This window comes from Ornithodoros turicata, chromosome 4 (genome assembly GCF_037126465.1).
Source record: "Ornithodoros turicata isolate Travis chromosome 4, ASM3712646v1, whole genome shotgun sequence".
Classification (NCBI taxonomy): Eukaryota; Metazoa; Arthropoda; class Arachnida; order Ixodida; family Argasidae; genus Ornithodoros; species Ornithodoros turicata.
In genome coordinates this window covers 34,872,424-34,884,442 of record NC_088204.1, presented here as the reverse complement: position 1 = coordinate 34,884,442, position 12,019 = coordinate 34,872,424, and the positions used below count along the sequence as shown (strand labels likewise).

At 45.8% G+C, this 12,019-nt stretch overlaps 1 protein-coding gene across 1 annotated transcript in view; it reads left to right on the top strand.

Annotated features, from left to right (window-relative positions):
• LOC135391425 (uncharacterized) overlaps positions 1 to 10,001 on the top strand; it is a 73,706-nt gene extending 63,705 nt beyond the window's left edge. Inside the window, exons 16-18 of the mRNA XM_064621677.1 lie at positions 3,878 to 4,116; positions 4,186 to 4,327; positions 9,750 to 10,001. Of these exons, the coding sequence (XP_064477747.1) occupies positions 3,878 to 4,116; positions 4,186 to 4,327; positions 9,750 to 9,969 (601 nt within the window). The 3' untranslated portion in view covers positions 9,970 to 10,001. The remainder of the gene's footprint in view (positions 1 to 3,877; positions 4,117 to 4,185; positions 4,328 to 9,749) is intronic.
• Positions 10,002 to 12,019: the final 2,018 nt, after the last annotated feature.

Sequence of the window (12,019 nt, the reverse complement as noted above, 5' to 3'; positions counted from 1 at the left end):
ACGCACCATTCCCTAGCCTGGCGAAAGGGACGTTTTATCCTGTATAAGCATCACAGCGCCACCGCGCGGCGCCCGTCGTCCCTAGGCCAACTGTTCGGCGGAGCTGCGTGACCAGGAAGCTATCCAGGGACAGTGATACAAGCACGCTACCGAAACGTATGTGATCAGTAGGGATGTTTTGCACGAACTGCAAGTAGTTTGATGGAAGCTTACTCTCCTGGTGGTAAAGTAACTGTTCCAACAAAACGACACAAGCCTCAAGCTCTCCAAAAACCAGATGGTGACGGGAATTAGACCTTGCATCTCTCGAATGCTGGTCGAGTGCGCTAACTACGGTGGCATCTCCTGTCCGATGTCTTACCAAGGGGCCCCTTTCGACTAACAGGACACGCACCCAGTCTCATTGCATTCTCACGTGCACTTTTTCTTATATGCACACACACACACCAGAGCTCGGCAAAATAACCCAAGCAGCAAAATGTACTGAAAGTCGAGTGCAATGGGGGTGGCCGGTATGTGTCTTATCAATGTTCTTTAGTTTCACGAGTCTGTTCAAGGTCTTCCACTTACCCGACCACCCCTATTGCACTCGACTTTCAGTACATTGTGCTGCTTGGGAACTTACCATCGCGATAAGTCACGATACGCACAATCACTATCGCCGATTGCGTGAGACCCACGTGTTGTCATACCGCGTGGCAGCACGTTTGCGATAATCTGCCATTCCTTTGGCATGGAAACGCGCAGGACCGCGATTATTGTCATCGCACTCACGCTACACTTAGATGTCCTGAGCTCGCTTAGTGCACCTATGCTGACGCGCCTATCAGCGGTAGTAACGGGAATCACTGTGTACGGCTTCAAACCAAAGCGATCGCTTCAACGTCATTCTCGCGTGAGTCCGCAATCATTGCCCTTGCGGCGCTGTCTGTCACTGCTGCAGTCTGACGTTGATGTTCAAAATTGCTTCTGTGCATTATAAAAGTTGCGCGGAAATTGAGGTTCAATTGCGGGTATGCGAATGACGCGCAAAGTCGGGACCAGCGGCGAGAGTGGAGGGCACTCCCCGCCCAGATGAGAGACATCTATCCCGAAAATCCAGAAAGATATCCCGTGTACGTGCGGGAAAAGTTTTCATAAAGTGTGCGTTCATAAATTTTTCCTCACCTCACCTCCTCAAAATTTTTAACAAATATTTTCGTCACCTCACCTCAAATTTTTTTAAACTTTTTCCTCACCTCACTTCACCTCAAAATTTTTTTGAAGATTTTCCTCACCTCAACTCACCTCAATATTTTTTGAAAATTTTCCTCACCTCACTTCAAACATCACCACAAAAATTCGCCCTCACCTCACCTCAAATATTGTGAGGTGAGGGTGAAGAAACCCTCACCCTCGCACGCTCTCGTGAGGGTGCCCACCTCTGCTGGTAGGATATATGTGGTATTTGATTCCGGTTTTGCACACGTTCGGCGTGCAAAATCTGATCTGATCAGTAATTATTTCGCCCGGCCACCACCTGTCGCTGACTTTTGATGTTTTAAATTCAAAGACAGTTGGTGGAAAGGACTATCCCACGTAAATAGTGAACGCGCTGCTCTAGGCTCTAGATAGATCGGTTTTTGATGAAACAGGACTAATTTTAACCTGGGCATATCCTAAACCGAGCCCTTGTAATTTGATCTGTGGCAGGTAGGAGCATAATTGGTTTCTATTTTTTCAGGAAATGAATTCACTTCTTCAGTCTATTACTTCAACGAATGGAAATAAGGCTGAGCGAGTTGAGGCGCTCGTTCCGCAGAATAATGGTTTACAAATCATTTCCATCCACCGCGTGAAGATTGTTGCGGTCTACATTTATCTATGCTGCTTTTCGCTAAATACCGAAAACCAGAAACCCTATACCTGCTGACCTAACTTTTAGTCAAGGTTATTTCAAACTGTTCAGCTTCTTTCTCTGCCCAGAGAATAGGTACGCACCTATTGTGAACCCTGGCGGCATGCACGAGTAAAGGTGATCATGTCCGTAAAGCGAAATCCGGGAACACTCCCGGCGTTGTCACTAGGGGTTCTCAGGATAAAGGCTGCGGGGTGCTCAATAGGTCGGTGCCGTGTGCAGTCGGGGTGGTGCACTCGGTGCCACTGTCCTGTGACAAGGTGTCTCAACCAGCGAGTCAGGGAGCATGACCATAAAGTCAGCTTCATTGACACCACCACATCTCACATGGAGGCTGATGTAGCGGATTCGTGTGTACGCCAGACTTCACTTTTACTAAGGTCATCTTTATTAATTCCAAGGACGTCCTCGTCTGGCAAGTGGTTGAGCCCTCCCGCATAAACAAGCAAAGGAACCAATGTATCATTTCTCAAGCTGTTGTATTATCGAGAAAAAAGGAATATCTTATCGGCAGAAGTATTTGATTCTGGTGATAGTGGGTCGCGTTATCACACGACCCGTCCTGTCTCCGTCCTTTGTTCCTTGTCACTATATGCAGGCACCTGAAAGTCTCTCTAACCTCCTAGCCTGTGTATATTGTGTTATTCGCGCAGCCATACATTGTACTTTTTCTTACACCTTGAACAATTTCCTTATTACGGCATATTTATAGCTAGCACTTTCTCTTTTGCCTTTTCGAACCCCGGAACACCGCCATAGTTTTCTCCGCACAAAATATTCAGGCGCCGTTTTCAGCCTGAAACAGCAAAACCGGTTACGTTGATGCAATGACGCGTGCTGACGGAGTTAAAGGGTCGCTAAAGGGGTTGGTATTCGTGGTTCTCATACACTACTGGAAGCAGGTATATTCTGTACTCAACGTTCAGTACTTCGAATACAGTCGGAATGTAACGTAGGAAGAATAACAAGTGCGGGCTATTTCGCGACGCGCGCTGATTGTGAGGCGTGTGGAATGAGGAGTGTCACGTCAAAATGACGAATGAGTCGTCGTAATGACGAAATGTCCCACCTGCCACTTCGAAATCACGTTCGCACGTGCGACTCGGATGCTCCAGCCGCGTCTCTGCCTGCAACCAACCAATCTTACGGAAATTGGAGAATGTGAGTTCGAATATAACTGGTGGCATATTTCTTCTTCTTTTTTTTTTTTCTGCTGCTGTTTACCACATCTTAGCTTCCTTATTTCGCCAAAAGATCGCCATTATCTTCAGCAAATGGTTATTGGCATGTTTGTGTGGCATTTGTAAAAATAAAAGCATAAAAATATTTCTCAACTGACCCTGCAGGATCTGAACCCGAGAACCCACGAAGGAAATCGGGAGTCACGTGGCAGTGCTCCCGTCACTGATTGGCGGGTGCACGAACAGCTTCTGAAAGTTTCATTCTGGGAACGATGCCGAGCAACTCGGGTTGCTGGAGGATCCCTGTTTCAGCCGACTGACAGCATAGTTTCTGAAAAAAGTAACCCCGCATGAATGCTGCCTCATGATGTGCCTGTTACATCGTTGTGTGGCGGTATTAGAGAAATCTTCTGTTACTACACATGCCCCCGGCGATGTGTTCTGTAACCACACATGCCGCCGGCGATGTGTGTATCCCTACGCGTTACAGCCAAGTCGGAGCTTCTCTGGCGCCGCGTTGATTGGACAAAGAAATAAGGGAACGGGCAGTTCCCACAATGTTTGCTTCAACAATTGGATGCGCTGGGACGTACCCTTGACGATTCGCACCGATTCCAAGGAAGGAAAGCGTAACCTCTAAACTGGCACCTTTATTCACGTTTTAATTACAAACAGCGCAACGCGTGAATATCGTTCCTTTTGCATTATTCTTACGACGAGGGAATCTTTCATATCGTGAAGAAATATTTTTGCACTTTAGTGCCCCTTTGAACATGACTCGTGCATTTTGGTAACGCAGGATGCGGCATTCACGGCCATTAGAAGGCAGCGGTGACTTTGGCGTTCGCTCGGGCAGAAGGAGGTCCATTAAAATCTTGGATGATGACGATCAAGATGAGGAGGCTGACATCGTGAGGTTCATGAGACCGCAGAAGCGCGGCTCAGATGACGGCTATGATAGTGACGGCAGGAAACCAGGCGACGACGATGACGACAACAATGATGGAATTTCGTCCGACAGGGAAACACGCAGAGGGGGTACGTGGCTACAACTCATTCTGCAAGAACTGTTTGCGCATATAGTATGTCATACTTCACTCTCTGCAGAATGCAACGTGAAGAAACTGAAGGTGGAATCTCAACTTTGCGACAACAGCTTTGCTGACAGCGTGAAAATGTCATGGGGTCCAGACATACCGGGTGAAAAGTATCCTGGACCTACGAAGGCAGTGCAAGCAAGGCTATGCGTGTAGGTATCTCATACAACAATGCACAGGCCAGTTACTTAATGATATTGGGCAAGTAACTTGTACGTGTAAGAAAATAAGGTCCTGCGGTACTAGCGAATCTCAAGAGACGAACGACGTCGATTCTCGAACATTGGGAACACACAGCGAGCACTACTATCATGTAATTACACTATAAGAAAAAAGGGTAGACTTTTCTACCCATCTCGGTAGAGCTGTATTGCAACTATATTCCTACTCAAACCAATTTTACCTTTTGGGTATAACTGCAGAGTATAAACAAACTACAGAGCGGAAACTGTCGTTCTACCAGCGTGGGTAGGAAATTCTACCTTTTTTTTTTCCTTAGAGTGTACTGTAGAGCAGTGTTTCCCAAAGTGTGGTCCGCGGACCCCTGGGGGTCCGCGAGAGTGTCCGCGGGGGTCCGCGACCGTCTCTCACATTTCAGTGTAGATTTTCGTCCCCACAAACACGCGCTCGTACATGCGGCACGATTTCCAAACACCCAGAACTTCCAAAATTGCTACAAGCATGGTTCAACGGCTAGCTTCTAATTTCTGATCCTGCAATGCACGTTTGTCCGCGTCATACACATACAAACAAGAAGAAGAAACTAGTCCGGAATCGTTTCTGAAGCTGCATCGAAAGCACGCAGCAGCTGACGAGGTTGCTGGTTATGCAATGGCTGTGACGGTGTGTGTGTGGGGGGGTCCATGAATTGGTTCTCATCGCTTCCGGGGGTCCGTGACCGCCAAAAGTTTGGGAAACACTGCTGTAGAGCACGGATAAATATGCAGTACTCACAAAACTATGCATAGAAAATAGCGAAAATATGCAGTACGCATCCTTAAAATACATGGAGCGTTTCTCTGATGATGATGATGATTCGGAGTTTAACGGTGCAAGGGCAGCTCAGGCCATAAACAGCAGCGTTTCTCTATCTTCTTGGTATGAAAGGAATACATCAATTCATATTTGACAAAAGTTGAGTATTTTATTAAGGATCACGCGCTAAAACAAAGCCGACTTCGTTCGGGAGCACCCAAGAAAGAGTTCTTCAGCGTCATATACGCGTAGAAAACGTGCAACCCATGATCTTGCTCTCGGAAGTGCCCCGCAGCGCAGATTTCAATTATTAAAAAACAAAAACAAAAAAAAAACGTTGACCGTGAGGAGAAACGAAGGACACCCACAAACAAACCAGACACGGCTCATCTAACGGCAAAGCAATACTTAGGAGAGCAGGAAAGAGTTGAGGACACCGGATTAGTATGTGTCTCGGCAGACTTCAAGGGGAACTGCGTTGGGAGTCGTCTGGAAAGTTGCCGGAAAACCCAGGGAAAACCTCAGACAGCACAACCGGTGGTAGCATTCGAATCCACCGCCTCCTGATCTTCAACACGACGTTGGCTAGCACCATCGAGCGGAGGGGTTTACCCGCACGACCATGCCGCTACTGTTCGGCGTTAATATCCAAGAGGTTGAAGGAGGAGGACGAAAGGGTGTCGTAAGGGAAACTAATAACAACCGGGAACCGTGCTGATTGGTTCCACATCCATGAGTACGAGAGCTGAATATTGGAATATTTGGAAAAGGCGTTGAGTACCTCATAACGTGGAACACAACTATCGAAAGGTTGTACGTGATTGGACAGCTCAGAGGTCACTGATGAATTCTGTATTAAGGAGGGTTGTAGGGTTTGTACCACTTGTCGCTAAAAGCGTAATAACCCAGAAACACATTATACAATTTTGCACATACATTAAGAATACCGTTAACCTTGAGCTGCCACATTTTATGGCCATCAGCTTGCTTGCACAGCGGTCTGCTCGCGCTCAAATCTCAAGGTGTGTTTCAAAATGTGATATACCTTTTCTCAACAACCAAAACAAATATTCTGATGATACTTGGTGGTTTTCTTCAGTGCAACAGTGGCCAACACCTGAACCTCGCAAACAACAAATCCTCTGAAACGTTTATGCAAGAAAATTTTTAATTTGAACTCATACTCCTCTCCACTGGGAGACTGGGAGGCCCTTGCAATTTTCGCTTGAATTACAATGAGACTGCGCCGGATTTTTAGTATATTTTAGGCAAATTATATTTCTGGATGTATAAAGTACATACCTGCAAATTTTCTTTGCAATCGGTTGAGTAGTTTCGGAGAAACGGTACACCGGAAATTGCAATTTGAGAGAAACGCAATTTTATATACGTGTGTTGTTCATGAGTACTTGGGATGCGACAGATTGGAACATTTTCACACAACGTGTTTCGAAAGATGCCCAGTAGGAGTTCGAAAGCAATTAGACTAGCCCTTGATCAGGTAGGAGCCCTGTCCACGTTGGAGCTTTTATTGCCGTTCTCACCAATTTTTGTGATGCTGCACTTCGTTTTGCTGGCTGCTTCTCGGTACTGGTCTGCCCTGACTGATTGCCCTTCACATGTCCTTTTTTTTTTTCTCCACGACTTCGACCACCGAGTCATCACTAAATAAAAGGATAGCCACAAACGAAAAGTTCAGGAGCAACGGGAAAGAGACTGGCAAGTAGCTACAATAGCACCCATACTGGGCACATTTGTCAGCCAAAAAAAACAAAAAAAAAGACGAAGTTGTGGGTTCATCTAGTTCATAGGCACCGTTCTTTGTCAAAAGTAGCAGCGATACTCTTTGGCACGGGACTTAAACGCTTCTACAACGCTCTACAACTACTACTTTACTTGGAGGTGATGGAGAGTGCGCCAGGTGCGATACTCTACCCTAGTGCCGGTGATGATGTGGGGAATGAAATGATGAATGAAGTGGGGAATAACCTGCGCTCTATTCTACTTCACCAAAATTAAAAATTCTTTTTTTTTTCGTCGACGTTCCCTACCATCCCCGTTAAGATCCAACGTTGTCGTATTCTTTCATTCATACAACGCGCTCCACAGGACAAGTGGGCTATAGCGGGTACTTGCTACACATTCATCATGGGTGTATATAGCACTGAGATGAAGGCTGAATTGTGAGAACAGAAATAAGACAGTACGGCTGCAGTAAACGGGACAACACTTTTTTCAAGCACACTGCTGCAACGAGACTGGCTCCGCAGGTCAACAGATTGCAAGTTACGAAATTGAAACCACATCAAACAAAAACTGTTTTCCATGACAAACACACGAAGGGGCTTCGATCATTGCTGAAGCGTGTGAGTTGAGTGAGCTTATTCTTTGCGTAGGCAACATTACAACTGAGCCTCGGAATAATATTACCTTGCACAGAAGGGGATAACTACCAAGCGTTTGTTCTTACAGATGAGGGTTACGTCGATTAATATGTTTCAACTGAAGGGCACAGCATATTTGTTTAAATAGCTAGTCTTTCTCAGGCGAGGTGCACACACTCCGCCAGTAGGTGTGATCGCGAGGCTTGAGTTCATCTCTATATGAACGCAAGGTACGGTCACCGGCCAGTATACTTAACACCCCTGTCACACGGGCAGCCCTGAATTTTCATTGACAACAATAGACATTAAACATGCGTGTAAAGTGCAAATATCTCAGGGAGCATTGGACACAATTTTCAGTACGAAGTTGTCTCGTTGACATACGCGCGTTTTCGATTACCATTGGAGTGACCAATGACTGGTGAGTAGGATATAAGCATTACGAATATTAAGTGGCTTTCGATAGTTCACATTCTGCGTTGGACTCTGGCGCGCAGTGCGCGGCGACATAGCGGTGCATCTTGAATGGAACCATGCCTGGCGTGCTTTACACATCTTCAACGCTAATCACTCGTGGCGTCACGAGAGAACTGTGATGATTGGTGTTAAACTACCGACCCGAGTGCTCGTTACCGTGCGGATAAATCTTCCACGGGATTGCATTATACGAGGCATTCTTTTCACCTCCTTTCGAGAATGTTTATCAGAAAGCTATGAGAGCAGCATAGATGGCGTTTTGGGAATGAACTTATTCGGCTTCCCAACATCCTCTCGATGAGCGCGGGTAACTACAGGATAATTATTTACCTAAATTAATTACTTTCTCAATTAGGGAATAGCGAGATAGCAGGATGGGAGACAGCCCACGTTGAAAGCCACTTTATATTTTTAAAAAATTGAAAGCTAGCGCGTTCGGTGAAATATTTATCGCTGAACCTCGCTATGCAACTATGCCAATACCAAAACAGCGCGCCTCGATAGCACATCAACTTCCCCGATGGAGGCTTAGCTGGGCCGCGAAGCGGTTGATCTGGCCTACTCGTTGATCTGGCAAGTCCTACTCTAATCAACTCCATCGCTCTATAGCATTTGACCCTGTGAGGTGAAACGAGAGATGTATTCCCTTCGTTCCCAATCGGGGCAGTTTCGGCTTCCGCTCCTTCACGTATCAAACTTCGGCAATGAACATGATTTTGAAGCACGTGCGTGTTTCAGGAGTTGGAATGGCTTTCCACGAGGATTATCTAACATTTTGCTATCTCGTTTTCGCATGAGATCCCTAATCTCATGCGATCCCTAATGAAAGAGTTAGTCATTTTAGATAATTTGTAAAGGTTTCTTCGAGAGGATTCTGCCTGGCCGCATAGCTGAACTGTAAAAAGGCTACCTATGCGACCCGCATAGCTTCTTTATATATATAAAAATGTAACGGATCAAAGAACGCCCTCTATACGGAGTACGCCGGGTTTGACCACCGTGCGCAATACTGCCAAGCTGTTGGCTTCTTCGTCAGGCGGCACCCATGAGCTTAACATATACATAGTAAGATAGTAGTAGTGAGATTGTAATAGGATAGGTTACCAAACGTTATGGTTATAGGTTATAGGTTAAACGTTATGTAATCCAGGGTGTCTACTAACCTTGAAAACAAGGAATTGTCAGGAAATTCTGATGCGATTGGAAAAGACAAGGGGCTATCAGGGAAACTGCTAAAAAGCATCTCAAGTGATGGAAAATTGTAGACAAGTACGATGACGATATGCAGCGAACCTCGAGTGTCGGTCGTTGCAGGTGAACGGTGACTGGGAGGAAACGTTGCCTCAGCTGAGGTCTGCCTACTGCAATGAAAAAATCTATTGACTTAAACAGTAAGGACGAACATCTACGTTTATTCTGTTTATTTGAATTCAATAAATGATCAATATTTGATCTGTCTGATGAGTGATTTGTATCAAAACGTTGGGGCAGCTAGACACAGATTTCGTTTTTGTTTTGGTCAGGGAATTTGCATGAAACAGTGGGTGGAAACGTCAGGGAATCGGAAGGGTACAGTTTGGTGGACACCCTGCGTAATCCTCCTGTAGCAACTGTAATCATGCCGCTTGCTGTTGACTCACCTCTGTCCCACTAGAATGCACGGAACAGCTGTCTCGCCACACGTGGTACACGAGTGTGCGCGCATGAAACATAACGTTGTTATCCGATACACTTTCAGGTCTCTGATGGCGTACCGTTCCTGTCTACTGGAAACTGCACATCGCATGCACTGTAGCGAAGTCGTGGGAAAAGTTTCTCTCGTTGTTGACGAACAAATGAAGAAATTGGGCGTGACTACCTGCAGTGCCTGCAGACTGTGTCTCTCCACATGGACTCTGATTGTATTCACGTCTGCAGCGGCACTGTTTCGACTTAATAGATGCAGATACGCAATTTGATCTATAAATTCACCTATAGGTGCATGCATGTACATCTGTTTACTTCAAGCGAAATTATTATACTGTAGTTTGGCGATACCTCGATGGACGTAGTTTACATATGTTTTTGCCTTTCGAAACCAAGAGCGCAGTAAATAAAACAACTCCTACAAATTCTCGTGAGCTCTGCGTCTTGATGCTTTGTCGGTTTTGCCAAACTCCGATGTAGCTCAAAATGTCACGATAGCGTTACCATGAATGTGATAGCATAACGTTGTACGAACATCACTAATGACGACAACTTGAATTTTCAGCATAGTTTGAAACATTGCAGTAAGATCCGCAGATAACATTACAGGAACGTACACCTTTACTTGGATAGCGTTCAGGTAAACAACTTAGCCTCTCCGTTGTGTCCTTTACGAAATCCAGAGCATCTATAGTCCGTGACACCACTTTTGGGTCTCGTGGTGTATACCACTGCCTTGGGCCTTCAGTACATGACTTGCGTTTGGGGAAAGCCTTCAATTCATGTGTTGTGACATACACTAGAGCATAGAGGCAACAGCAAAAATGTTTGGAGACTCCGAGACCACCCGCGCTACAGTTACAGCAGATATTTCCAGTTGCTTTGTCAATCACTGCCCTCACTCTGTAGGTAACAGAAGTCTGCATGCTTGCAAGTATATCAGCCCGGACCAGTGTATCTGGGCTGCAATGATCTTCGAAAAACTTTAGCTCCTGAACGTGACCGGACGTGAAGAGCCGCAAGGCATCATCCTTGTGCTTTTTGGCTCCATGCTTTTCAGTGTACCTGCAAGAAAGCACACCATTGAAATGTTAAAAATGATACGTTCCAATGTTTGATAGTATGATATGTATCAAGGGCCTTGTTCATAATCCTGCATTACAATAAAACATTTTTCGTACTGGTATATATGCTTCTTCCCAAAGAACGGGTTCAGGCTGCGTGTGGAACTTGTCAATCGTCCTTCGTTTTCCCACTGCCGTAATGACCTATAAGGGGAGGGTGAAGTAGGCTTCTGTCGGTGAACCTGGAAAATGCAGAAGTAGAGGTTGAAATAGTCTATCATGCAGATTGGTATAACTCGCGCGTTCTCTTGACGTAGAAGCAGCTACGCGATATTCGCGTTTATTATTTTTTCATTTCGTCGTGTTGCACCGCATTGTTTATGTGCCGGTCACTGCTACATTCGCAAGTACGCCATATCGCAGTGTGCGCAGAGGAATGTATCTCGCGATGGCTAAACTTGCTAAACGTACAGCCGGAAAGCGCGCAGAATCAACAGTGTGTGATGGCGACAATGTCAACCTGCCGAAATTATGAACAAATACACCGCACGCAAAAGCGAGTCGAGACAGGTGCGAGTCGGAGCACCTGTATGTTTACGTTGGAGCAGCGCGGAAAGAACTACAAATATGGCGTCGGTGGAATTCCCCCGTGGTGCGCGCGCATGCACACAGTGGCTGGTGAAATCGTGTCCAGGACAGTTGAGCGTTGTGAACTATGAGAGTCCAGTACTTACTACTATGAGATACTGTGGGACTGTGTATATGGTGCATAATGTAAAACCCCGAGACTAGGGAACACGAAAGGACAGACACAAACACGAAGTCTGTCCTTTCGTGTTCCCTAGTCTCGGGGGTTTTACATTATGCATCATCTTCACCAGCACGCTTGCTTCCTAGCCATTTTTTCATTGTGTATATGGATTGCGATATTGTGGAACTATTCCCTTGTGTACGGATATTGCCCATGCGTTTCATTAGATATACGGGTTTCTGCACTGTAATGGGATACTGTGGAACTGTGGATCTTAATTAGGATATTGTGGGACTATTTCCATGTCTATGGGTATTACCCATGCTTTTCATTCAAAATGCATGTTTCTGGAGTATAACGGTTTACTGTGGGATTGTCTATCTGGTTTAGGATATTGTGGAGCTATTCCCATGTGTGCGGGTATTACCCCTGCTGTTCATTAAATACGTGGGTTTCTGCACTGTAATGGGATACTGTGGGACCGGCAATTTTGATTACGATATCCTG